The 25,292-nt window shown below is 39.2% G+C and overlaps 1 protein-coding gene across 1 annotated transcript in view; it reads left to right on the top strand.

Moving 5' to 3' along the window:
- The window catches only part of EXOC4 (exocyst complex component 4), a 640,998-nt gene that overhangs the window by 562,275 nt on the left and 53,431 nt on the right, over positions 1-25,292 (top strand). Inside the window, exon 15 of the mRNA XM_039860921.1 lies at positions 18,861-19,002. Coding sequence (XP_039716855.1) covers positions 18,861-19,002 — 142 coding nt within the window. The remainder of the gene's footprint in view (positions 1-18,860; positions 19,003-25,292) is intronic.

Genomic DNA, 25,292 nt, shown 5'->3' with positions numbered 1-25,292 from the left:
GCACTGCATTATCTTGTCCAGTCCTTACCGCAGCCTGTGGGGGATGTGGCGGTCAGCTTCGCTTCCGAGAGGATGAAGTCAAGGTGGAAGGAGGTTAAAGCGGGTGGTGGAGGCAGGATTCAGACCGGCGCGGTCGGGCTCACGTGCCCCCCACTCTTGACCTCAGCGCCACTCCGCTGTCTTCTCACAGTTTATGAACAACATAACTGAGAGCCAAACGTCCGGCTCTCCCGAGGCCACACATCAGTCAAGGTGGTGTCACAACCAGGTCTAGAATCAAGGTACCTCCTGCTTCCTCGAGGACTTTATCTTCGTGAAGAACACCCTTGATGTGGAAATACAGGTCAAAAAACCCCACAGAGCAGAAGTTCTAAACGATAGCTCGAAGGAGGAGAGGGTGCGTTCGCTCTCTACTCCTGGTTAGCGTAGTTCGGTTTCCTGAGAAACTTTACGCTTAAACTTTGCCAAAATCTTTTCTGTCCAAAGAAATCGTGCAGTTCCCAGTAGCCGTCCCATCTGTATTTTAGTAGTTGGGCTCATTCCTTTTACCTTAGATGAGGCTTCTCATTAGGTTAAACGAGTTAAAAAATTATCACCGTGACTGCTGGGATACACACCTTGACCTTGTCGTTCCCTCTCACAGAATCTCCAGAGAAACGATCCAAGTCACTGAAAGAGCTGGACTCTTATTTTGTCACTTTCATGCAAATCTAAATCTTATCACACAAACAACACTTACCTTGCAAGTTAAACAGATTTAAATTTAAGCAAAATCGAGTGTCCCCACATGTGCCTGTGCCAGATCCATGTAATTCTTTTGAGGTTTCTGGAAACATGAACCAAGCCATTTACGCTTCATAGGAACAGATTATCTCATTTGAAATCCTCAATAAAAATGCAGTCTCATATTCTACAGATGGGTGTCATTTAATTAAAATATGTATTTAAAATGCAAAGGGCTACATTAATTTCGCACTGTGGCTGAGATTTTAATTGCACTCAAGTTAGGAAATTCTGAGTTAATGTTCCCCTGGCATCTCTCATTCAGCCTCTTAGAACAGATGTATTATGATCTGAAGAGGATTTCAATATGTTTCACATGCTGTACATGTAGGGTTGGCTTTGAGATACTAGGGTGGCAGGCTTTATAAAAATAAGAGTATTCCTGGGTGGGGACACTGCAGCCTGTGGCTACTTCCCACGATTCCTATGTCCTTCTAGGTGGCCTCGGCTAACCCCTCCCTGCAGTTGTGCCTCATATTACTCCCCTACATCAGATACCACAGAAAGGTTGTCATGGGGCTCCCATATTTATGGGCGGGGGGAGGGGAGTGGTTCCCATATTTAAAGGGCTCAGAACTTTGAAAGACTCAGAACAATTTTTTTAAGTCAATTCTGTGAATGCATTTTTGTTTTAAAGCACATTTTAGAGTATACTCTAAGTGTTTAATAAATGCTAATTGGCCACAAAGAAAACCATCAGTCTCACATAAGTACTGTAGTGACATAATAAACTCTAAAATGCATTCCACAGTGAAACACAGGAATTTTGACCTCTTGGGAGCTTCTCTTTAGAATAGAGACAGTGCAGGGACAAAAGAAATGCCTGCACTCGGGAGTGTTTCTGACAAGTAAGGCAAGAAATGAAAGGACAATGACAGATAATAGATGTCGTAGGCACCAAACTGTGGAGTAACCGCAGTGTCAAGGAGTTGGGGGAAAAACTGATACTATACTGAAGTTATTAGAGGAGAATCCATGTTATGAAATGTCCAGAAAGAAAGAGATGAGATCTCCCATGAAGGGAAGTGAAGGGTGAAATTGGTACTTAGCAAGAAAGGATGTTGTCCCTTCGTTCACTCTGTCACCGCCGTCGTTCAGCCTGCGCTGTGCCGAGGACGGGGCTAGGCATGAGGCTTCCAGAGAGAACAAAGTATGTAGTCCAGGCCATCTGGGGCCTCACAGCCTCGTGGGGCCATTATCTGTATATGACACGAATGCAGACAAATGGTTAAATTAATGCAGAGGTTTGGGTTTTATTTTTAACAGTTACCTAGGAAATATTGAAGATTATGGAGAAAAAAAGAAAGGTAGTTCGTCTTGAAGGAATGAAGGTTAAGAGTGTTACATTTAGAAATAGAGACTTGTCATATTTTATGAGGTTGTTTTTATTATGTATGTATGCCCATGTGAAATCTTTTTAATTAAAATCTGCAGGGCTAATATGAGGTAATATATGAGAAAGAACTTCAAGTTCTTAGGAAAATAGGCAGTATATAAATCTTTGGGGAAGAAAATAAATCCAAAACCCTCTTAGAAAAATCAGCAAGAGAACCAATCATAGAACTCGGCCTTCCTGGCTCCTCATCTAGTTCTTTGTGTCAGAATGTAATACAATCTCCTCAATATTAACTTTTTATATTAAAAAAGAAAGTAGCTAAATAGAGGACACAACCATATCTTTCTGTCAGGCTTTTACACTTAGTTTTATTGTGTCTGCGTACGCTTCGCTGGTTCAAGATGGTCAACCATGGAGCTAACAACCACCACCAGAAAACTCGTTGCCACACGGCTTTCCCCAGACCTGTCTTCTTTAAATGTCTTCTAGATGAGAAGGCCACCGAGAGGCTGGTTAAAGGCTGGAAAGAGAACCTCAGCCCTAACCGCACAATCCTTTGTGAGCTATGGCGGTTATAAACCCCAGAGAAATGAGATGTGATTACATGCTTCAGAGGCCCAGGCCTGACATTCTACTTCTGCAGGGGAAATAAGGTCTAGAGCAGGGGTCTCCAGCCCCCGGGCCGCAGACTAGTACTAGTCAGTGGCCTGTTAGGACCTGGGCCGCACAGCAGGAGGTGAGCGGCAGGAGAGCGAGCGAAGCTTCATCTGTATCTGCAGCCGCTCCCCAGCGCTAGCATCACTGCCTCAGCTCCGCCTCAGATCACCAGGCATTAGATTCCCATAGGAGCACCCCCCATCAAGGTTGGGACTACTGGTCTAGAGGACCTTGGTAGATGGAGAAACCTATTGTCAGGCTTAATGTGCAAGATTTGACTAATAAGAGATTGATTTCTCTTTATTGCTATAGAAGGCTAATAGGGCTTCAGAGTTGTTGTTTTTTCTTTTTTTTAAGCATTACCAGTTCATATATGGCTCTTATATAAATCAGATATAACTGTAACATTTTATGAAGGATTGTTTTGCCTCTTTTTCCTTCAGTTTTTATTAGATAGATTGGGGGAGGCGGGAAAGGGATAAAGGAAAGAAGAGAAGAGGCAAATTTTCAGAAGGCAGGATGTTTGCAGAAACTAGTAGAAAACAAACCTTTTTTAAAGGAGTTATTGCCTCCTTAAAGTGCTAATTTCCATGTGAAATTTATGCCTTTTTGCAGAGGCAGAGAGGAGTACCCCAGGCAGGTCTAAGGAGGTAGTTCATTACTGGTTAGTGTACATACGCCATGAAGGACATTAATTCACCAAATGAAAAACTAATAGAGTGTTTAACTGGCTCTTTATCACCAGTGGCAGTCTGTACTCTCTTCATCATAAATGTTTACTAACCTAATAGGGACCCTACCCAGACCGGCTTGTGTCAGCTCATCTCAAATCCGTTTATATCATTTTTTGAGCTTTGTTGAACATCCCTCCTCTCTTCGTTGAAATGAGCAGTCCAGGGGTCCTAAGGCAGCTATGAAGTAATCCTGTCCATTTTTTTAATTTTCTTCCCTTTTCTTTTGACTTCCTGCCGTGTCCTCAGCAGAAGCTCTCTAGCACTAAACACTTGTAATTTAACACTATAGTCATCCATTGGTTAACCCCTACAGCCACTTTCTGAACTAATTAGAAAGCTAGCATCTTATTCCCATTTTGCAGATGGAAAAAAATGAAAAATAAAAGTATGAACTGTGCTTCACCAGTGACAGAGCTGGGATATTGATCTTGGAGACACATTACTTTTCATTAAACTAAAAAGAAACATTACTCTGCTTCTCTAACTTTTTCCTTCTCGTGTTCTGTACTTTACATTCTTCAGCACCCCTCCTTGTGGATGATCTGTCCTCTCTATGATTTCCACTTTCTTATATGACAGACCTTTACCAGCCTTTAATCTGAAGTGCTTTAATTATTTCCTCCTAAATCTCTGTTTTGGTAATTCTTGGACATGTTTTCTACTTTCTGGATTAGAGAGTCTTACTTCTTCTCCTTATCATTAAGTCGTTTCTTTACCTAATAAAAACAAAGCATGTGAATATAGTCAGTAATATTATAATAACTATGTATAGTGTCAGATGGATACTAGACATAGTGGTGATCACTTTGTAAGATAGATAAATGTCTTAACCACTATGCTGTACACCTCAAACTAATATAATACTGTATGTCAACTGTAATTGAAAATAAATTTAAAGTTTTTTAAAAAAGTAAAAATCCAAGTAGAGTCACATTTTAACAAACTTGAAATATCAGAATTGCTTCATTAAGTTCAGAGCATATTTTCCTTCACTTCATTGCCTTTTATTTCTCCTCTCCTCCCTTTTCCTTCTTGGTTTTAGTGAGGATTGACTTTACCACTGATTTCACAATTACTAATCAACTTCTTAGCTGTATATACGAGTGCTTTCAGCTAAAAAAAAAAATGGCAAAGTACAAAATGATCCACTTGTAGCACCCCAAAATATTAAAACCCTATAGAAATTCCTGGATGTTTGAGTTGTATATCTATCTCATAGGGAAGAAAACACAACGGTTTGAAACCATCCTTGCTAATGTGAGAGATGTTGCATGGGAATTAGAAACGACGTTTACATTAAGACTAAAGCAAACATAAAAGGAAGAAGCAAGTGATTTCGATGTAGAAGTATATACTACAGACCACTTAGTGAGATGTAGGCTATAGATGATGCTTTCTTGATATAATGATGACACCGATGTGGTGATAGTCGTGATGGGAAGTTTCGATTAACATCCAGAAATCTCAGTTCAGCTAAAATAGGATGAGAAGGAAGTTCTTGACCTGTCTTTTGGATGATTTTTTTTTTCCTCAAGAGGGAAAAATATGGAAACCTAATATCCTGTAGTACTTAATTCTGATCAAAAGGAAGAATTTGCTGGGAAAGTAAAAATTATAATAGTCTTTGGGGAAAGTTATCATATCATATTGGAGTTTACACAGCAAAGAAAGTAAATACCAGGTATAATTGGATGTTTTTAGAAAGTTAATTTTCAGACATTTGGAGAAAGCATAGGTGTGATCCAATGGTTAGAACATATCAAAGGGAATAAAGTTCATGGCGAGGGGTAGGGAAGACTTAAGACATAAAATTTGATCCACACAATGCTAAGTAATTTTTCAAAAATTAATAATATCAACACAACACTCAATGCAAGGATATATTCTTACACACACACACACTCATATTCATACTCATTTAATCCTTACAATAACCCATAAAGTAGATACCATAATTTTCTCCATTTTTACATACTGGAAACTGAAGCATGGAGAGGAGAAGCAACTTCCCCCAATGACCCGTTAAGTTATTACGTGGTAGAGCCAGAATTGGAGTTTATTCAGTATGCCTCCACAGTCTGTACTTTTACCCACCACACTTGGAATAGCATCCGAAGAACTCCGATGAACTCACACAGAAGAGTATAAGAATGAAAACAGAGACCTGTAATCACAGATGAGTGCATAGCAGGCACACAGAATATAAGGTGAGCCTACAAGTAAAGTATCAGGGGGCACATTCTTGGTGACCCTTTATCCCACTCCTAATGTTCTCTGAGACTTGAGTTGCCAGAGCTCAGAAATATCTCATGAGCAGAGATATATTTATTCATCAAGGATCGTCAGGAAAACAGAAGCCATTTTTAGGTATTTCAAGCAAGAGGAAATTTAATACAGGAATGTTTTAAAAATTAGGTGTTTTTAAAAAATTGCTAAAAGGCCTTAGAAAACAGTTGGAAGGAAGCAAAGAACAAGGAAACTAGCTGCTGGCTTACGGAAAATGAGGACGTACAGGAAATGTGCCAGAGGCTTCACCAATTGCAGTGAAGAAATAGCTACTGCGGGAGCCCTCCTGGAAGCAGCTGCGGCCCTCTCACTTGCCATCTGCCCGAGCATCTTCCCAGCATGACGAGACGAGAACGATGCTTTCTCTTTCCCTTTGCCTTCCACAGCTTTTGGGACTGCCTTTCGCTGGCAGAATCTAAACCCGAAACCCTACTGGCAAAAATTTGGAAAATATAGTGTGTGTATATATAAGTATATATGTGTGTGTATACACACACACACACACACACACACACACACACACACACACACCCCTCTCCTCTCCCTCCTCCCTCCTCCCTCCCTCCTCCTCCCCCCCTCCCCTTCTCTCTCTCCCTTCTCTCCTTTCTTCCTCTCCTCTCCCAAACTTTCAAGAAAGGGTCTGGAATGATGCTGAGTTGACAATAGACAAGGACACAAGGTATTTTCCTGTCTCACTTTCTATAGTAAATTTAATCTAGGGGGACATGTTCCCAAGAAAGCAAATAACAATTCTCCTATGGTAGTAAATACGAAAAACATCTTTCCAAAATAAAACCAATTCAGCTGTTTTAGCCTTAATAAAAGACCTAATTTGTCAGTGTCTCTATGGGCATATTGAAATATTTTATAACATAATGTCTGTCTCTTCAAGTGAAAATAACAATTTCTGTCATACCGGGTCAGAATTTTGGGCTATATCAATTCCTAATCATTACTCCCTTATCTATACCACATGGACACACACCCATGTGTATATCTTCTCTCCTCATGGTGACTGTGACAAGAGGAAAATAAACTGTGACTATGAAATAAATGCTGATTCTAAATACAAATATAAATATGACTTTTCAGGCCCTGTTTGAGTAAGGCAGACCTGATCTCTCAAAAACATAAAACAATTTCAAAGCTTTGTTGAATATCCTTTCGAATTCCTAAGATAACACCTAAGTTTACTTTCCTAAAGAACCAGGCTCTGCAGATATCCTTTCCCTGTAAAGAGAGATCCCTGTCCTTCCTCCTTCAAAATAATGTGAGAAACACTACTTTATCTCTCCCAAGCTCCTTCTGAGTGTGAGTCTTTGCTTTCCCACCAAACTACCACTTCCTCGTGCCTGCCTGAAATGCCACCTCTTATACTGAATGTGCAACTCTGGAAAAAGTCATTCTCCCCCTTTTGTGGATGAAAAGATAAAATTTAAGCCTGCCATCCTCAGTCTCCTTTTTCTCCTCCTCGTCTTCACTGATTTGAACATTTCCAGAATTCTGTAGCATTCTGATACTTTTGGGATTCCTTCTTTTAAGGAATCACAAATGTCATGAGTTTACAGTTTAAATGTCTTACTATATCAATATATCACGTCCTTACTGTCCATTAGCCATGTGAATAATGAAGCCCGCAGTTTTTTGCAGGGTGTTTTGATAAGTGATGAGACCGGTCTAGGAGTTTCCATCTTCTGGGGTTCTCACTAGGAAGTCCAACAGTAACTTAGATTTACCGAGCACTTACTAAGTGTCAAGCATTGTTCTAAATGCTTTGTGTTTTGACTCACTGAACCCTCACAATGATCCTCTAAGGCTAAAACTATTATTTCTCTAATTCACAGGTTTAACAATTTAGCCAAAGTTATTCAGTTAGTAAGTGGTTGCGTCAGAATTTAACCACTTTCTGAGCCTAAACATAGGTTTATGAACCAAATTTTCTTACCTGCGACAACATTTCTCTTGGTTGTAGGTAAGAAAATTTGGTTCATAGTTAATGATTATACTCATATCTTTTTTACTTAAGGAAAAATATTATTTAGATTTTGAGGCAATATTCTGAAATTATATAATTACCTGATAAATAATTGCTTTTCTATATAACTTACCCTTAACTGACATAAAAATAGATTATTAATCTTTTGGTTTCGGGAAAATTGATTCTGGAAGATTCTATATGCCCTGTTAATTATTCTAGGGATTATATAGCAAGACTGGAATGGATGTGTGAACAGTATTCATGTGTTACTAATATACAAAGACAGAAATATGGCTGTTTGTTATTAACTTTCACAAAGCATTAGTCAGTATGTGTATGGCACCAATTCATCAATTCAGCCTGCATGGAATATCTGACAAAAGAGAGATTAAAGGGGAAGAACTTAACTATTATCTTTACCACATACCGAGGAAGTGGCCACGCTTGTTCTCACTGACTGGACATTCTCTTAGCAAGATTTACACCTGCAAATCCTGCGCCATGTGTTAGCAAGTCAGTTCTCTCTGTATTTCTAGCTTCCAACGTGCTTCAAAAGGAGCCGTTACCAGCTACACAGCTAGTCTCAGTGGCTGGCTGAGTGCTTGGTGGCAGGGTCAACTCTCTCTTCCAGATAAGTCAGTTGTCTGTGTGTTTTCCACACAGCGATGGAATCAGAGTGACCAGGGCTTCTAGGATTCTGCAGGTTTTACTTTGCAGTCACAGTAGCTCATCATATTTTTGCCATTAAATGTATGAAGCTAGTCTAATTGTTCCAAAGCCTCCTTAAAGCTATAGAAGGAGGGGAAGGATACTGATTTTTTGTTATTTATTCATTGAACATATATTTATTGAATAAATAGTAGTAATAGTAGTGGTAATAGTAATCGTCATTTATTATTTGTGTGTCAAATGCTATTTTAAGTGTTTATATATTTTCTCGTATAATCATCACAATCCTGTGAGTTAGGTGTGATGGTATTCCTTTTACAGGTGGGGAATCTGTTACAGAGAAGTTCACCCACATGGTATATGAGAAAGTCAGAATTTGAATCAGTGCTGTCTGTTTCAAGAGCACTTTCTTGTTCACTGAACTTGAACTTACTTGCTAGTTTCAGAAACTGCATTGTATACTGAGGACACAAAAATAAAAGTGAGGTTGTACCTGCTCTCAGTCAAGAAGATAATTTTTGCAAGCAAGAAAAGCGGCTATCGACATAACACCCTTGAACGCATTGTATCTTTCCACAATGCCAGGTTTATTGAGTGGAACCTTCTCAGATAAACAGATTAGGTACCCACGCAGGTTAACACGCAACACAGAGGGGAAGTACAGAGTCTCACGTGACAGAGTGAAGGAATGAAAGTCTTTAGCGTCTCTGAAGCAAGGTCTGTTGACTGGCGACAGGGCGAGCTGCTCGTTGGTCCCAAGCCAGTGGCTGCAGGTCAGGTCAGAGTCTTCAGCTCTGGAGCACCATCCGTGATGCTCTCGGGTTAGGCTTGAGCATCGTCTGTCTAAAGTGTTCGGCTTTCATGCACCTTACAAGGCTGAAGCCTCATGCTTGCTGGCTCCTGCAGACAGGGGCTGACATCTTCAGTTTTGGGCATTCTGCTCACACCCTGAGGGTGTTCCCCTTATGCGCAAGTTGACATCGCTGTCACAGCTCCCGTGGAGTCCATTTTGTAAAGTCCAAACAGTCCTCATGTCTTTATGCTCTGTACAGTAATGGTTATTTCCCATCTGGGTCCAAATTTATGAATGATACAGCTGCCTGAACAGGAAACTCACGAAAAAGGGCAACTGGCAAAAGTTAAATTGAAGAGAAACCCCATATAGGACTTTGCATCGAACTCCTTTAGTTCTGTCTTTATTTGTGGCACTTTTGCACTGTCATATTTGTAAATAGACCTAATCATTCTAATTTCCACAGTGAATAAGCCATCCTCTCAGGCCCTTTGAAAGATTTGCAGGTGCTAAAGCTGGAAGGATGCTGTTTGAACACATGGATAAACGTTACCTCTTTGCTATATATGTAATATTTTTGCCTCTAAAATTCTGTTAAAACTTAAATCTGAGTCACTTATTCACCTAAAATATCTGGTTAAGTATTTGTTAACACTTTAAGATGCTCTTTGTTGCGGGGTTTTACAGAAATACAAAAGACTCGCAGAGTCCCTAAACTCGACATAGCTCCACAGTCGTGCCTTTCAACAAAAGGGTGGGAGCTGTTCGTTAGTTTTTTCTCCCCCATTTCTCTTTCATATCTGGCAGGAGCTGATTTGGCCACACTACACACCTTTTTGGTAGACGATTAGGTTTTTACCAAGCCTCAGGGAGGATTATTTGGAATAAAAGACAAATCAATATTAATGTTTTCCCCCAGGTCCAAAGGAGACTGAGTCACTCCTGTCACTCATAGGGTGGAGAAACCACGCGTCTATGCTGGTTTGCGCTGTGTGACAGTAGAGCCTAAAGCCACGTCTTTGAGGACACGGGGCTCGCTCAGGCTTGTAACCGTCAGGTTCCATTTCATGAGTAACTGGATGTAATTTTCCCTCTGCGGATCTGTGCTGTGTGTAGTGTATACTGTTGGCTCAGAATTGGCCTCTCACCTGTGCTAGCCTAAGGAAACAGCTCTCCTTTTTTGACCTTGGTTCACATTTTTGTTTTGTTCTTCACAATAAGCCTTACATGAATCTCCTTTGTTCCCGCTATATAGGTCAATATTTGAAATTTGTTCTTCAGTTTCAAACATCATAGTCTTTCTGGAGCTTCAGTTTCTTACCCTGAAATAGAATGATGTTCCAAGCTGATGAACTGTTTGGAAGATGTTAGGTTAAAGGCACCGTAAAGAATTAATTTAAAAAAAAAAAAAGATAAAATTCTTTGATCTGTCCTTAAAGATTAAATTCAACAGGCATTATTGCTGCGTATAAGGAAGAGTCATAGGCTATGAGAGATGCCAGGAAAAATAATGTATTGCTTTTGTTTTCATGGATGTCACAATCAACTGGGGATGCCTTAGGCAAACACGGTGCGGGATGAAAGAGAGACCGGGTGTCACCAGAGTCCCAAGGATGGTCCCTGGCTTTGTGGCAGGCACCTTGTTAGGAGCTAAGTCCCCCATTCGGTCCTCAGAACAACTCTCTAAGTTGTACAAATGAGGGAAATGAAGCTGAGATATTAAGAAATGTGTGCTAGAGGAAATAAAAAGTGAAAATAAATTCTGTGCTTCTGGGAAGCAGCAAGAAAGAGTATGATTTTATAGCGATGAAAGTTACTCTTAAGCAGCATTCTTAAAGTTAAGTTCTTCATTCAGGTTTGATCTTTGGGCTTTTTTTGGCCTCGTAATAACACATTCTCAAGCAGATGTTATTGACCATCTCAGTCTAGGCTGGGCAGTGAGTGGGGCCGGCATATATTTCTTTCCCCAAAGAGTCACTATCTCTTGTCTATCAATATTTTCTGGAGGAGAGAGAGAGAGGACTGAGAGAGATGTCCCAAAGAACATTACAAAGGTATGTTGCCCATAGTTTTATGATTAATAAAGGGAAACGATGTAAAACATGGTCATTTAAATAACAAATAGTACCACAGAAAAGAAAGTAGTAATTCGCCTCCTGCTTGTAACCACTGGCAGCATTTTTTTTAACCGTAAATACATTATCAATTAGGTGAATAGTCCCTAGAAAAGCAAACATAAATAAGACACCTTCCGTGTAATCTAGCTCCCCTATCTTTATCTCTAGTTTCCTTCCTGGCAATGAATTTCTTTCACTTTTCCCCACGCCAATGTGCTAAAAAAAATTCCTTTCAATTGCCCTTTTTCCCCTGTACGAGTGAACAAAAAAGAGCTCCCTTCCAGTGGCAACGGAATAGGTTCGGCATAGGTTCGGCATAGGTTCGGCATTGATGCACACAACTATTAGATAGAAAAGGAGTCATCGGTTGGGCGTTAGGTCTCAAAGAGTAGGCTATATTTCCAGAGCCGATTATACACATGTGTACACATATAGGATCTAATCTGAATGATACACTATGTCCCCATTCTTTGCAGTCGTAATTCTGTAGGTCAAGGAACAATCTGAGTCAGCATTTTGGCTTTCAAAGTCAATTGGCTTTGCTAGTTCAAACCCAAAATTTCTCGGGAAACCTGCACTGAAAAGGCATAGTTATTATTTGAGAACAGCAGAACCATCGCTTCTGAAATAAGAAGCAAAACAAAGAGAATTTCGAAACTGTTTCTTAGATAAGACTCATTTTTGATGTAGAAACATAACAAAAGAACTTAAAACTAGGTTATAGTTTGTTTAGAGGGTGTGAAAGAGTGACTAAATAGCTCAATAATAGTGGCTAAAGCTAGGACTGTTGGCAAAGAATAGCTAGGTGTTAAAAATGTATCTGAGGGGAAAAAAAATGATCAAAAAGAATCACCACGAAACTTAAGTTCAGAATAATTGGATAAGGAGAAAAGACATCTCTATCCTAAAAAAAATTCAGATTCGATGCTGATAAGACAATACATACTTAAGTATATGAAGATCACCTATCCATTCCAGAAGCCAGAGGGTTTCATAGAGAAATAATTTAATGAACATTTATAAAGTGCCTATTGTGTACAAAGCACTGGGCTGGGTGATGGTTCACTTGTATCAGTTTGCAAATAATTCAAGAGCATGAATAAAAAGTACAGATAGTGGTGTAGAGAAATTAAGAAGGCTGAGGTTAGAACTAGCTGGCATTAAAATTCTAACTTGGAACCGTGGTAATATATTGTATGACAGTTTTAAATCCTACCCCTGTGCTGGGCTGAATAGTAACATATCCCACAGGCATTTAGGAGAGAAAAGAGGTGAGATAGAAGGTCTCCTGTCGCGGCCTCCATTGCCTCTGTGAGCCCCGTGAGTTCTTAATGTCACAGGACTAATCCGCATTCCTGTTTTTATTTTTTAAAAATGGTAGCCAGATAGCAACATAAAAAGATCTCAAAATCATTTGCAGAACCTAATAACACATCGCTCTAGGAGTTAGGAAGGTGATATTACCCCAATTTTTTAAATGGGAAAACTGAAGATTGGAAATTAAATATTTTTATTTCACGTTCAAGCAGAGATCATTATGTCGTATCTGTCATTTTTCTGTACAAATAGGAAGAGAAGAGAAGTCAGAATAATGATTAGACCAAAATGTGATCTTCTGAAATGTTTTCCAGTGAGAAAAATCTCATGGGATCATTCTTCATTGTCTTTTTCCATTTTCTAAAAAGTTTGAATTCACAGAGTTAACCTTTCTTTTCCTGTAGCGATAACCATCTTTTTCCCCTTTTCGATTTATCACTTTCATGACAGCTGATACCAGTCTAAGCTAATATTGTAACAATTTTAGATAATATTGCAGATGTACAAGGACATTCTCATATGAATCAATTAAAGAAGTCACAGTAAGTTGCCATTGAAAGTGCAGCAGATGCATCCTTGAAAACAGATGCTCTTCTGGGTCTGAATGAGTCCAATTTTGACTAATTTTGAGACCTAAACAGATTTCAGTCTGGTTAATATTAGGATGTGGAACCACTTGAGACATCCTAATGTCTTATGCTGATTGCTTTTCCATGACAGTTAGTATGTTGGCTTCCTTGAGAGATGCTGGGTATTTGATATGCCAGGGATTTTATGTCAGTAGAAAAGAGAGACCCCGTGTCTCAGGGGTAGCAGGATGGCCTCGTGAAATTAAAGCGACTTCTAAAAGCAACACGGTTTATAAGGAGAGTGCTTGAGCTGTAGGGAATGACCAGAACTGCTTTAACCTGTACTTCTACAAGATCGCTGGATAGCACAGGAAACCAGCTATAATGAACCCCTTCCCTATCTTTATTCTGCTGCTAGAATATACTCATGAAAATAAGGAGAAAGTTATAATTCTAAATGGCAGGTTGTTCCCTCTCTTTCCTGATCTTTATCAATCATTATTACATGAATTATTCTGTTGGTCAATTAAATCATTTGTACAGTTTAATTTAAAAAACATTGATTGAGCTCCTGTAATGCCTCCAGTTGCTCTGCTGGTACTAAAAAACAGGGAATGAGATAATGTCAACGGAATATGCTAACTACTATAATAAAATTGTGTGAGGAAAAAAAAAAAATCCATAAGAGCAAATGACCCAGCCTGGAGAACAGGAAAGCCTATCTGAGCCAGAAAGCATGAACAGTTTTTAAAAAGTAACGAGAGCCATCAAAGGTGTAGAATCCTGAAACAACATGATGTTGAGGGAAGTTGCTTTAAAAGGGTGACGGGTCAAAGGGCTGGCGAGAGGAGAAGTTGGAGAGGAAGGAGAAAATGGTGAAAGATGAAGAAAAACTGAAGTGTTTGGTCTGAAACCAAAAATGATGGAAAGCCTTGCTAAGGAGCTTAGACTTCATCATATAAGCAGTGGGAAACATCGAGGTGATTTTTACGAGACAGTAACATAGTCAGATTTATGTCTTAGATAAACAGCTCTGTTTGTGTAACTCATATTTAATTAGCTAAATATGGAGGATGGAGTTAGGGTAGGGTCCAGGCATGAGGCGAAGATATCAGTCAGGAGACCATTGCAGTAATTTGTGAAAGAGATGAGGGCTAAACCAAGAAAATGACAGTCCATATAGAAAAGACGAAATATATTAAGAAAACATTTAGGAAATAAAGTATGCAGAAATGAGTTTCTGCCAAGGAGAGTGAGGGAGAGAAGAGATTCAGAGATTACTGTTATGTTCGCAGCTGAGATTCCTAGATTTACATACCATTGATAGAAAGGGAATTTAGGATAAAGAGCAGATGCTAGAGGGAGAGATAATGAGTTTAGTTCTGAACACATTGCATTTGAGATGCCTGTGGGAGGTACAGGTAAAATAGCTGGCAAACAGTTGACCAAATGAGGTTTAAGAGTCATCAATTCCTAGGTAATAGCACAAGCCATGAAAATGGATGAGCTCGCTCAGCGAGAACATATGGAATGACAAGTAAGGGAGACCGGTAGAGAAGAAAATCCCTGGGAACACCAGCATTTATGGATGAGCTCAAGGAAGAGGAGCCAGTGGAGAAAACTGTGAAAACAGTGTCAGAGAGGTGAAAGGACACACCCAGGGGAACGTGCTACCGTACGAGCCAAAAGAAAACAATTTCAGGAAGGAAATGGCCAGTCATATTGCACGTAGCAGAGAGTCTTTCCGCGATTAGGACTGAAAAGCGCCCAGTGGATTTGACAGTTAGGCTGTCACTGGTGACGATTATCAGAATATTTATTTAATAAATAACTCAAGGCAGAAATCAGACTATGGCACACGGAAGAGCTAACAAAAGGCAAGACCATGGAGAAAGCAAGTGTTCACAATGCTTTTGAAGTCTTAAATGAGAATCCGAGATCCACGAGAGAAGAGTAACCGAGAGGAGGAAGGACAGAGGGCCTCAGAGAGCAACATAAATCTGGGAGGGTTGCTGAGGAAGGGGAAGGAGCTGGCCCCACACTGGTGAAGGACTGACAGGTGATAGTGAAGGCATTTTGAAGATTAAAATCCAAAAAATTTTAGTGGCAGCAATCTATACTTGTTTGTGTTTCCCTGTCAAAGGACACGTTGCATAATTAGCCCAGGGTTACATCAAGTCGCCAAAGAAGAATCTACTTAGAGGATCAGTGGCCACACGGTGACACACAGCCACCTCTAGCTATTAAAGCAAGGCTGGCAGTACAGACATTTAGTTTGCAGAGTCTATAGTGGAGTGAGCAAGGGAGAATTGAAACTATCTGTTGATTCATCTAACAAGCAGTGTCTGCCCCAGAGACCAAGGTTCAGCTTCCTCATATAGACCAATCAATTTAGTACAGAAAGCCATAGTTAACATTGCCACAAATAGTTAGGAGTTTCAAAGATGCCTGCATTCATGCAAGGATTCTAGGAGGAACAAGGGTATTGTGAATAATCTGATGTGACCCATACCCAGTATTAGAAAAGCAGCTCAAGGTGCATATTCTAATAAAATGATCAAGAATCAAACAGCAGCTCCTGTCAGCACTGCTTTTTTGCAGATTTCCATTTGACATATAAGAGCTACTTAATTGCTTTGTGTTGTCTTTGTTTACCAAGCTCAGCATTTCTTTGCTCGGTGTATTCCTTCTTGTCAAGAAAACTTTGTAAATTTTAGTGAGCCCTCAAGCCAACTTTTCGGTAGAACTCTGGGCATAATTTTTCATGTCACTTTACTAAACTCTTATGTTTCTGCTATAGATCACAGTCCAGCAAAACATAAAGTGTACTGCTGTTCTAAACTGTTTTTACCTCACTCATTGCAAGCTTTATCTTGGCTGCTTATCTTGCCATTAACTTTCTCTGCTCGGATTTATTTTTTTTTTAATTGCACAGTTTGGTACTGGCCAGTTGCTCACACAGTGAAATTATATATTTCTATAAAAAGAGTTTTTTAACTTTCCGGCTGGAATTTGTCCATAATGCCTTTGATGGAGTTTGTATAGTAGTCCTCCCTGACCTGTGGTTTTGCTTTTCAATGTTTTAGTGACCCATGCAGTCACCTGCCGTCCTAAAATATTCAATTGAAAATTCCAGAAATAAACAATTCATAAGTTTTAAATTATGCACTATTCTGAGTAACACGATGAAATCTTAGGCCACCCAGGATGTGAATCGCCCCTTCGCCCCGTGTATCTGCACTGTATATCCTACCCTCCAGTCAGTCACTTAGTAGCTGTTTTAGTTGTCAGATCGACTGTTGTGGTATTGCAGTGCTTGTGTTAAAGTAACCCCTATTTTACTTAATAATGGCCCCCAAATACAAGAGTAGTGCAAGGTGCTGGCAGTTCGAATACGCCAAAGAGATGCCATAAAGTTCTTCCTTTAAGTGAAAAGGTATATATGTATAGGAAAACACAGTGTATACAGGGCTCAATACTATCCATGGCTTTGAGCATCCACTGAGGGTCTTGGAATGTATCTTCCACTGATAATGGGGGGACCACTGTCTCACTTTGAAACTCAGACCATGAGTCTAACTTCTTCAGGGTCTGATTTTTGCTTCTTTTCATAAATACGTAGATAGCTCTCTATGCCACAGTTAGTGTCACACAACAAAGGAATCCAGGGGCTCAAGAGCCCTAAAATGCTTTGAGATATTCGAACAGTGTTACTTATAATTGCTTTCATCTAGCCTGCCAAGTAAAAACATTGTGAAGGCAGCGATCTCACTAGCAAGCAAACAACGTAAATCATGTTAACATTAGGGGGCGGCGTGCAGCGCCATATCCAGCTTCCTGCAGAGCGAGTTAGTGCTCGTCTTGGATGATGCCAAGGCTGGTGATAATTTTAAACTACATCACTACACTCCCTTCCTCCTTACATGTTCCCTTAAACAAAATTCATTTTCTGTGTTTGCTGTGATATTTTAATTTACCGAATTCTGGTTTCAGAGGGGATTAGCTCATAAGTCTTGACTGTCTCTCTGGGCCCTTCTTTCAGTTTGGCAGGAGCCTGAGAATAGATGCAGCATTGAAAGCACGTAACTGTAGACACTGCTACAGCCAGACGTTGACTCCCTACCCTCTAAAGTGGACACCTCCTGACATTTATCCCGCATCCCATGAGCCCTAAGTCCAGGGAGCCCTTCTCCCAAAGGACACTGCATCCTCTGATAGGGAGAAGAATTTTCAGATAGAAAAGCAAAAAAATAGTGATAAATGGAAATTGAACTTCAAGAAGATGGAATTATCTCAAGTTCCTTGTTGCTATAATTAAGCTTAAGATTCTTAACCTGGACAAATCACATGCTAATGAATAATAATTATTTGTGTTTATTGTTTGTGTTAATATTGAGTGAGTTTTATATGCTATTGGTCTAAGTGTCTTATCTACATCCCAACGGCCCATGCTGTAGGTACTAATATCTCTATTTTCCAGAAAAAGAAACTGAGGCAGACAGAATTCAAGTAATTATTCTTGGGCACATAGTAAGTAGTGGAGACAGGACTCAAGGCCAGCCTTTAAAGATATAGAGAACTAAAAGAACTTTCTAATGAAATTGCCAAATTATTGTTGGTGATCTTTGAAAAATTGTGGGGAACAGGATATACAGCAGAAGTCTAGACTTAAGCAAATGTAGTTCAAATTTTTGCTGTTTAGTATTTTCCTGAAGACAGCGTCCAAGTGTTATTATATATTTCATCAATTACTTGGGAGACATATAGATCTTCTTGGGACTTTTAGTTGACTGTAGGCTGTATATGAATTAAAACAGAAAACGGCACACTACCATTCCCCCTGTCCCCCAGAAGACTTTAGGTTTACATGTAAGCAGCGTGGGATCCAGACGAGGAATTGACAGTCCTCTCTAGACAAGCGGGCCACTCTGCAGTATTTATTATATATTTTGTTCTGCATCCCACATTTCAAGGGAGATATAGAACCATTGGAATATTTTGGGGGGGAACTATGAGAATTGTAAAAAATGATTCAATCCAATTATTTGTAGGATAGTTTAAAAACTGGGGACATTTAGCTTAGAAAAGGGAAGACTTCAAAGAAGCCAGAAAAGATATCTTCAATACCTGAAGCACTGATACATATGAGAATAACTACAAAGTCAGAATCAGGGCCCAGTGATTAGAAATTGATGGTGACAAACATGGCTTGATGTGAGATGGTCAGATCTTTCAAAGGTAGACTAGCCTCAAAAGATATTGAGTTTCCTTTCACAAACATTTGTGTGGATATGCAACCAGAAGCTGAACAGCCGCTTGAAGACGTACAGATTACACAGGCAGAGACCATGTGGTTGGGCAGATGACTGTTGGGGTCACTTCCAGCTCTGAAATTCTGTTTCTATCATTCTGTGAATTGATTCAAGACAATCCTCTGGGCTTCTATGTTTAATCAAGTACAGAAATAGCTTCTCATGTCTTGGACGTTTAATGCTGCCAATACGAACATTAGCCAAATTGGTAAAAACAACATGATGAGCAATAAAATAACATGTCATTACAAAAAAATCTGTAGGCATTTAGTGAAATGATTGGTGTTTTGTCCTCACCTCTTTTTTCAGTGCTATCTCCTGCTCAGGATAGCCACGTGAGCATGGATCTCACCCCCGTGTCAGAGCAGATCATGCAGACCCTGAGTGAACTTGCCAGATCTTTTCAGGACATGGCCGACCGCTGCTTGCTGGTCCTACATCTGGAAGTCAGGTATGACACAGCAATGCACAAGACTTTGCGACTGGAAGACACTATGGGTCATACATCACTTCCATATTTCTGGGGAGTATCACCGTAATTTTTGGTTCTTATAAGTGATGTCCTTTTTTTTTTTTTTTTAAACACTCAAAGTAATTTTTAGTGTTATTCAGCCACTATTAAATTTTGTGAGCACATGTTATATTGTGAATATGATGGTTCAGAGTTTGCAAGGCCGGCGATATCATAATAACCTGGATTTGAATGTCCATACCAGCCAGCTAGCTAGTCGATCTTAAGACAGTAAATTAACTTTACTAACTCTCAGTTTTCTCATCTTAAAAATGGAAACAATAATACCTAACCTATCGAGATTTTATAAATGAAATGATAAATAGCATTTCGATTGTAGTAACTTTGTCGCTGATGTTTTTACTGAGATACTCTGCTAATCAAGAAGGTAGTATACAGGTACAAGGACCATGCTCCCTTCCTTCAAGAATTTAAAACCCAACTGAAGAGATTCAGTTAAAATAAGAATTCAAAAAAATAGTCTCAAAGTTGCTATGCTTCTGGACTCTTCTTTCTTCTGCTACGGTGTAGCGTATTCTGATTAGCCTTGGTAACCTCCGGTCTTACACATTTGGAGAGGGTAGGAAGAAAGGGCTCGGAAGTCTTCAACTGTTCTTTCGTTTATTCAATAAATATTTATCGAGTGCCTTCTTTGTGCCAGGCAGTGATCCGAAAGTTGGGATATAGCAGTTAAGAAACACACTCAGCATCCGTGCTCTCATGGAACTACATTCTAATGGGGGGAAACAGCCGATGAACAAACAAAAAAGATAATTTCAGATAAGTGTGGTTAAAACAATAAAATAGCATAATGGAATCGAGCAGTGCGGTGCAATCGAAGTATAAAGTGAGCCACACGTGAATCAGATAGATCATTTAAATTTCTAATAGTCACATTTGAAAAAATGGAAGGAAACACATAATTGTAGCATTTTATTTAACCCAGAATATCGAAAATATTATTTCAACATGTACTTAACATAAAAATTATTAGAGATATTTTGTATTTTTTTTTTGTACTAAGCCTTCGAAATCTGCTGTTTTACATTTGTAGCACATTGACATTTGGCCGAGTCACGTTTCAAGTGCTCGATAGCCACATGGGACTGGTGCTGTCACACTGGACAGTGCAGAGAGTGGATGGGGTTGACTAGAAAGGGGGGATTTTTTTGTTGTTGTTTATTTGCTTTTTGTTTTTTAGATAGATAGAGAAAATGTGACAGGGTTATACAAAGGAGCCATCTGCACAAAGACCTAAGGGAAAAAAGTTTCGGACTATTCTGAGGTAGAATCACTCACAAGGTCCTGGGACAAAATCAAGCTTGCAGTTTCGAGGAACATAGAGGAGTCCAGTGTGGTGAGGAGGAGGGGAGGACAGGTAAAGGAGGAGGCTGGAGCCCGATCATGTGGGGTCACGGAGCCCGACACGTTATAGGGTCTTACAGAACAAGTGAATAGTTTGGATTTTATTTCAGGTGCATCAAGAAGCCACAGGAGCCTTTTAAGTGGGGAGAGAGATTCATTTATTCATCATTCATTCACTCACATTTTTAAAAGATCACTTTGGTTGTCAATGGAAAAGGAATTGCAGGGAGAAATAGGAATGGAAGCAGAGTGACCCGTCGAAAGCAGTTATGAGCACCCAGAGGTGGAAGTGTGGGAAGTGTTGGACTTTAGACGGATTCTGAAAGTAGAGCTGATAAAATTCGTCGATTGGTCAGATTGGGCGCAGGGGCTGGAAGCAGTGAGGGGAAGAAAGGACTCAAGGAAAACTACCAGCTCTGGGGCCAGAGCAACTATGTGGCTGCCAGGGCCGTTAACCAAGGTGAGAACGTGAGGGAGGACGAAGATTGGGATCGGGGAGAAGATCAAGAATTCCATTTTGGAGACATTCAGGTGCGGTGCTTATTAGACATCTGGTTAGCAATGTCAAATAGGTTGCTAGATGTAGACTTTTGAAACTTTAGGATCAGAAGCCTCAGGATTGGAAAGTGTATAGTAACACATTTTCTTCTGTGTGACCATGAGGCATTATCAAAGTTGATAGAGTATTTTCTTTTGGAGTCTTTACTATATTTAGACTTTAAAAATGTAAATAAGATTTTGGTTCATATGTTCGAACTCCAGTTGGAACCTGGATATCTTTCGGGTGTGCCCAGGCACAGCCTAATTGATAATGCATTGTTAATGTCACTTTTTTTATGCCACTTTTTCATCCTTCATTGTCTTGTTCAGTGAGTTACTTCTTTATTGCTTATGAGCACCTGTGAGTGGAGCAAGTACTACAGATTTAGAATCTATTTTACTCAGCATTATTTCTCATCTTATTTTTACATTCAGCTGTTCAGAAATAAAGCTTTTCCTCTATATTTTCCGATTTGTTTAATAATAATTTCTAGACTTATTTTCTATTTATTTACAAGCTGACAGTAATATAAATCAGGTGTTTTCTACAAATAGATGAATGCAATAGACATGAAAGAAGAAAAACCACCCAGGAACATTCTGATGCCTCTGTTACCTGGGCTGCACAGGCAAAGAAGGGAACGTCTAATTCATTACTATCACAGCTCCTGGTGTTTGTGCTATTGATTATGTGGGCACATGATGTGTTCTACATTCAGAATTTTCTGCCTATAGTCTAGTTAATTCCAAGTGGGGTATTTTCAACACATTCGAGTAAAATCTCTTAAATCTTTAACCTCTATTCCGCCCTTTTTATTTTTGTACATCTTGGCAGTACTGTTCTGTAATGCTGAATGTGTTGTAGTCATTATTAACTTTACAAGAAACCATTCAGCACCATAACACCCATTGCTGTATCTCCTTCAACATTAGTTTAAAAACAGCAAAAGATCATTTTAAAAATGAATAACAAAAAACACTGAGTTTTAGACATGCAGAATTATCTTGACTTTTACTGATAACGCTAAACATGTTTTTTCTAAATCGTCCTCACCACCTCACGTAACATGGTTTCAACATCCAGGTTGCTCTCTTTTGAGTATGCTCCATTTTGTTTTTGTTTCTTTTAAAGTGTGTTATGCGAAACGGGGCAGAACACTCTACGTATGGCTCCCATAGTGAATGTTCACACACTTTATTCCTGTCACAGTAGAAAGCTTTTTTTGTTTGTTTGTTTGTACAGTTGATGTTACAAAATGAATAAGACACATATGAAGCAAATCATTATACTGCAGCATGATAATGCTAAAACAGACGAGACGACTGAGTGCTCACCCACAGTGGGTAACTATGGGAAAGACCGTTTGCCCCCAGAAGGCAGGAATCAGGTGTGTCTTGTTCACTGTGATGTCCCCAGAACCTAGAACAGTCCCGCTGCATAATAGGTGCTCACTAGAAATGTCAGTGACTCTCGGAAATTAGCTGGTTCGAAACCATACCTGGGTAAAATAAGTGCTGTTTCCCCAAACGAAACATGTTGCTCTCTAAAGCAAATGAGTCTATTTAGAGATTTTGTTTTTACTCAGTAGTCACTCCATGTATTTAAGAGGTGCAGAGATACTGCATGGCCAGCGTCATCCCTGTCATGATAATCAGCGAATGCTTGCTCTGTTTTCATCCTGCTGTAAAAGAAAATGAGAACTTAGGCCCTTAGGAGCTGGTACAGTGAAGAAGTAGCTGGTTACGCACTGTCTCTGGCACTTTTCCCCAAGAAGCTACTGTAATAAGAGGTACAGATAGAACAGACCAAAAAAAAAAAAAAATTAATGGGAAAAAAGTTAATGGCAAGTTCTAGCAGAAAGTCCAGAACAACTTCAAATGCAAAAACTTGTCGTATTCCTCCCAATATTTTAATATCCATAGCCCATATTTTTCTTTAACAATGTTAAAGTTTAAATCAAAAAGTGTTCTCAAATCCAGTAGGTTCTGTGTGACAGGGCCCATCTAAAGTGCTTTAGACCCTTTACCTGTGTCCCTGTAGGTCACATTTAACCACAAGAAGTGCCTTTCCACAGTTTGAAGCATGAGGCGAATGACACCCTCAAGAAATGAAAGACATGGTAGACCATAAAAAATTGTTGAGTATTTTTTCCTGTTTGAACTTTAGAAGAAGAAAATTAAGTTGCCGTTCGAGTCCAAGATGCCAAGAATGTCACCTTCATCTGCTGACCCTCCCACCATCGGGAAGGGTCTGAGTGGGTTCAACAGCAACTGCCTGTCACCATTGGGATCCTACGCGTACACTTTCTGAAAATCAACCATCCTGCTGTGTAATCAGACATATTTGCAGGAAACTTTAATGCAAAAGTCACGTTAAGGTCAGCAACAACATGCCAGGATTCAAAAGAAAAGGGAAAAAAAACGCTTTTTTGAATATGACATTTGCCAGAAACTATTTTAATTTCTTTTTCATCTCTGATCATTTTCAGAGAGAAAAATAGTGCCTTAAAACAGTGTTTATCTCTCCTTTCTGCCACTCACTTCAGGATCTCATAAGCTCTCACCTCCAATTCATAATCATTTCTTGAGTAGTCTCTATATTTCCAGTTGCTTCCATTCTCTACCCTCAGTTCATCCTTTATGCTGTGCCAGAGTGATCTTGCCAAAGCTCACATCTGATGACACCATTTCACCTTCTAAAATCCTCCCAAAGCTCCCTACGGCTTCTCAGATAAAGACCAGAGGCCTTGAATGGCCCCTAAAGCTTATGGTGACCTGGCCTCTGCCCATCTCCCCCAGCTTACCTCATTGCAGTCACGTGACCTGTGTGTGCCAAAAGGAACCACTCATTCCTTAAAACTGCCCTTCACACCCTCATGCCCTTGTCCACGCCCTTCCCATTGTCTGGGGGTTATAATTTACTGTAAAAATACCTAAGCATTGATGGCTTGCTTTTATTATCAACTGAAAAACACTTAGTTTAAATTTCAACTACAATACCAATCAGTTTCCCTAGTCATGATCCTATTCCAAGGTTGGTCAACATTTATTAGATCAGAACAGTCATGGACCAGAGAGGTCTGTGACTGGTGCAGTTACTAGTATCTTGATCATAACTAGACATTTTAGCCAATTAGCACATGAATACCTACATGAGTTTTTATTGATGAAATTAATCATTAGTTGATTAACAGCTAAGATGATCACCTATCATAAAAATGAACCAGTAGTCAAGATATTTGGATTCCCGTTCATGAACAGGTTATAAGAATATTACACATCCTGTACAAAACTTAGCTCAAGATGGATTATAGATCTAAATGTAAAACCTAAAACTATAAAATTTTTGGAAGAAAACTTGTGAAAAATCTTTGTGTCTTGGTTGGGCAAAGATTTCTTTCATACTCAAAGCACCACCCATAAAAGAAATAAATTAAACTTTATCAAAATCTAAAAACATTCTTTGAAAGACATTGTTAAGATGAAAAGACAAGCCAAAGACTGGGAGAAAATATTTACAAAATGCATATCTAATAAAAGACTTTATATCCAGAACATATAAAGAACTCTCAAAATGTAATAAGAAAACAACCTAGTGAAAAAATTGGGCAAATAATGTGAACACAGAGACATGGATAGCAAATAAGCACATGAAATATGTCTAACATCATTCATTAGAAAAATGCAAATTAAAACCACAGTGAGATACCACTATAAATCTATTAGAATGACTAATTAAAATTCAAAAAAAAAAAAACTGACAAACACTTGAGGATGTTACACTAAGTGAATTAAGCCAGACAAAGATAGACAAATACTCCTGGTATAATTTATATGTGGAATCTAAAAAAAAAAAAGAAGTCACACTTATAGAAACAAAGTATCAGCTAGGGGCTGGAGAGAGCGGGAGATGTTGGTTATTACAAGAGCACAAACTTTCAGCTGTAAGACGAATAAGGTCTGAGGGTCTGATGTAAAACATGGTAACTACAGTGATAACGTTGTGCTGTATAATTGAAATCTGGTAAGAGAGTAGACCTTAAATTTGCTCCCTCCCCACTCTGCAAAAAAAAAAAAATGTATAAATATGCAAGGTGCTAGATGTGTCAATTAACTAGACAGGGGGATCCTTTTACAATGTATACATATACTTAATCGCCACAATGAACACTTCAAATATCTTACAATTTTATATGTCAGTTATACCTCAATAAAGCTGAGATTTTCTTTTTTTTTTTTAATGACAATAATAGATGCTGGTGAGGATGTAGAGCACCTGGAACTCTCATATGTTTCCGATGGGAAAGCAAAACAAAACAGCTCCT

The sequence above is a fragment of the Pteropus medius genome, unplaced genomic scaffold (assembly GCF_902729225.1).
Source record: "Pteropus medius unplaced genomic scaffold, Ma_sr-lr_union100, whole genome shotgun sequence".
NCBI lineage: Eukaryota > Metazoa > Chordata > Mammalia > Chiroptera > Pteropodidae > Pteropus > Pteropus medius.
Note: the sequence above shows the minus strand (reverse complement) of the source record. Positions and strands in the feature narration are given on the sequence as shown.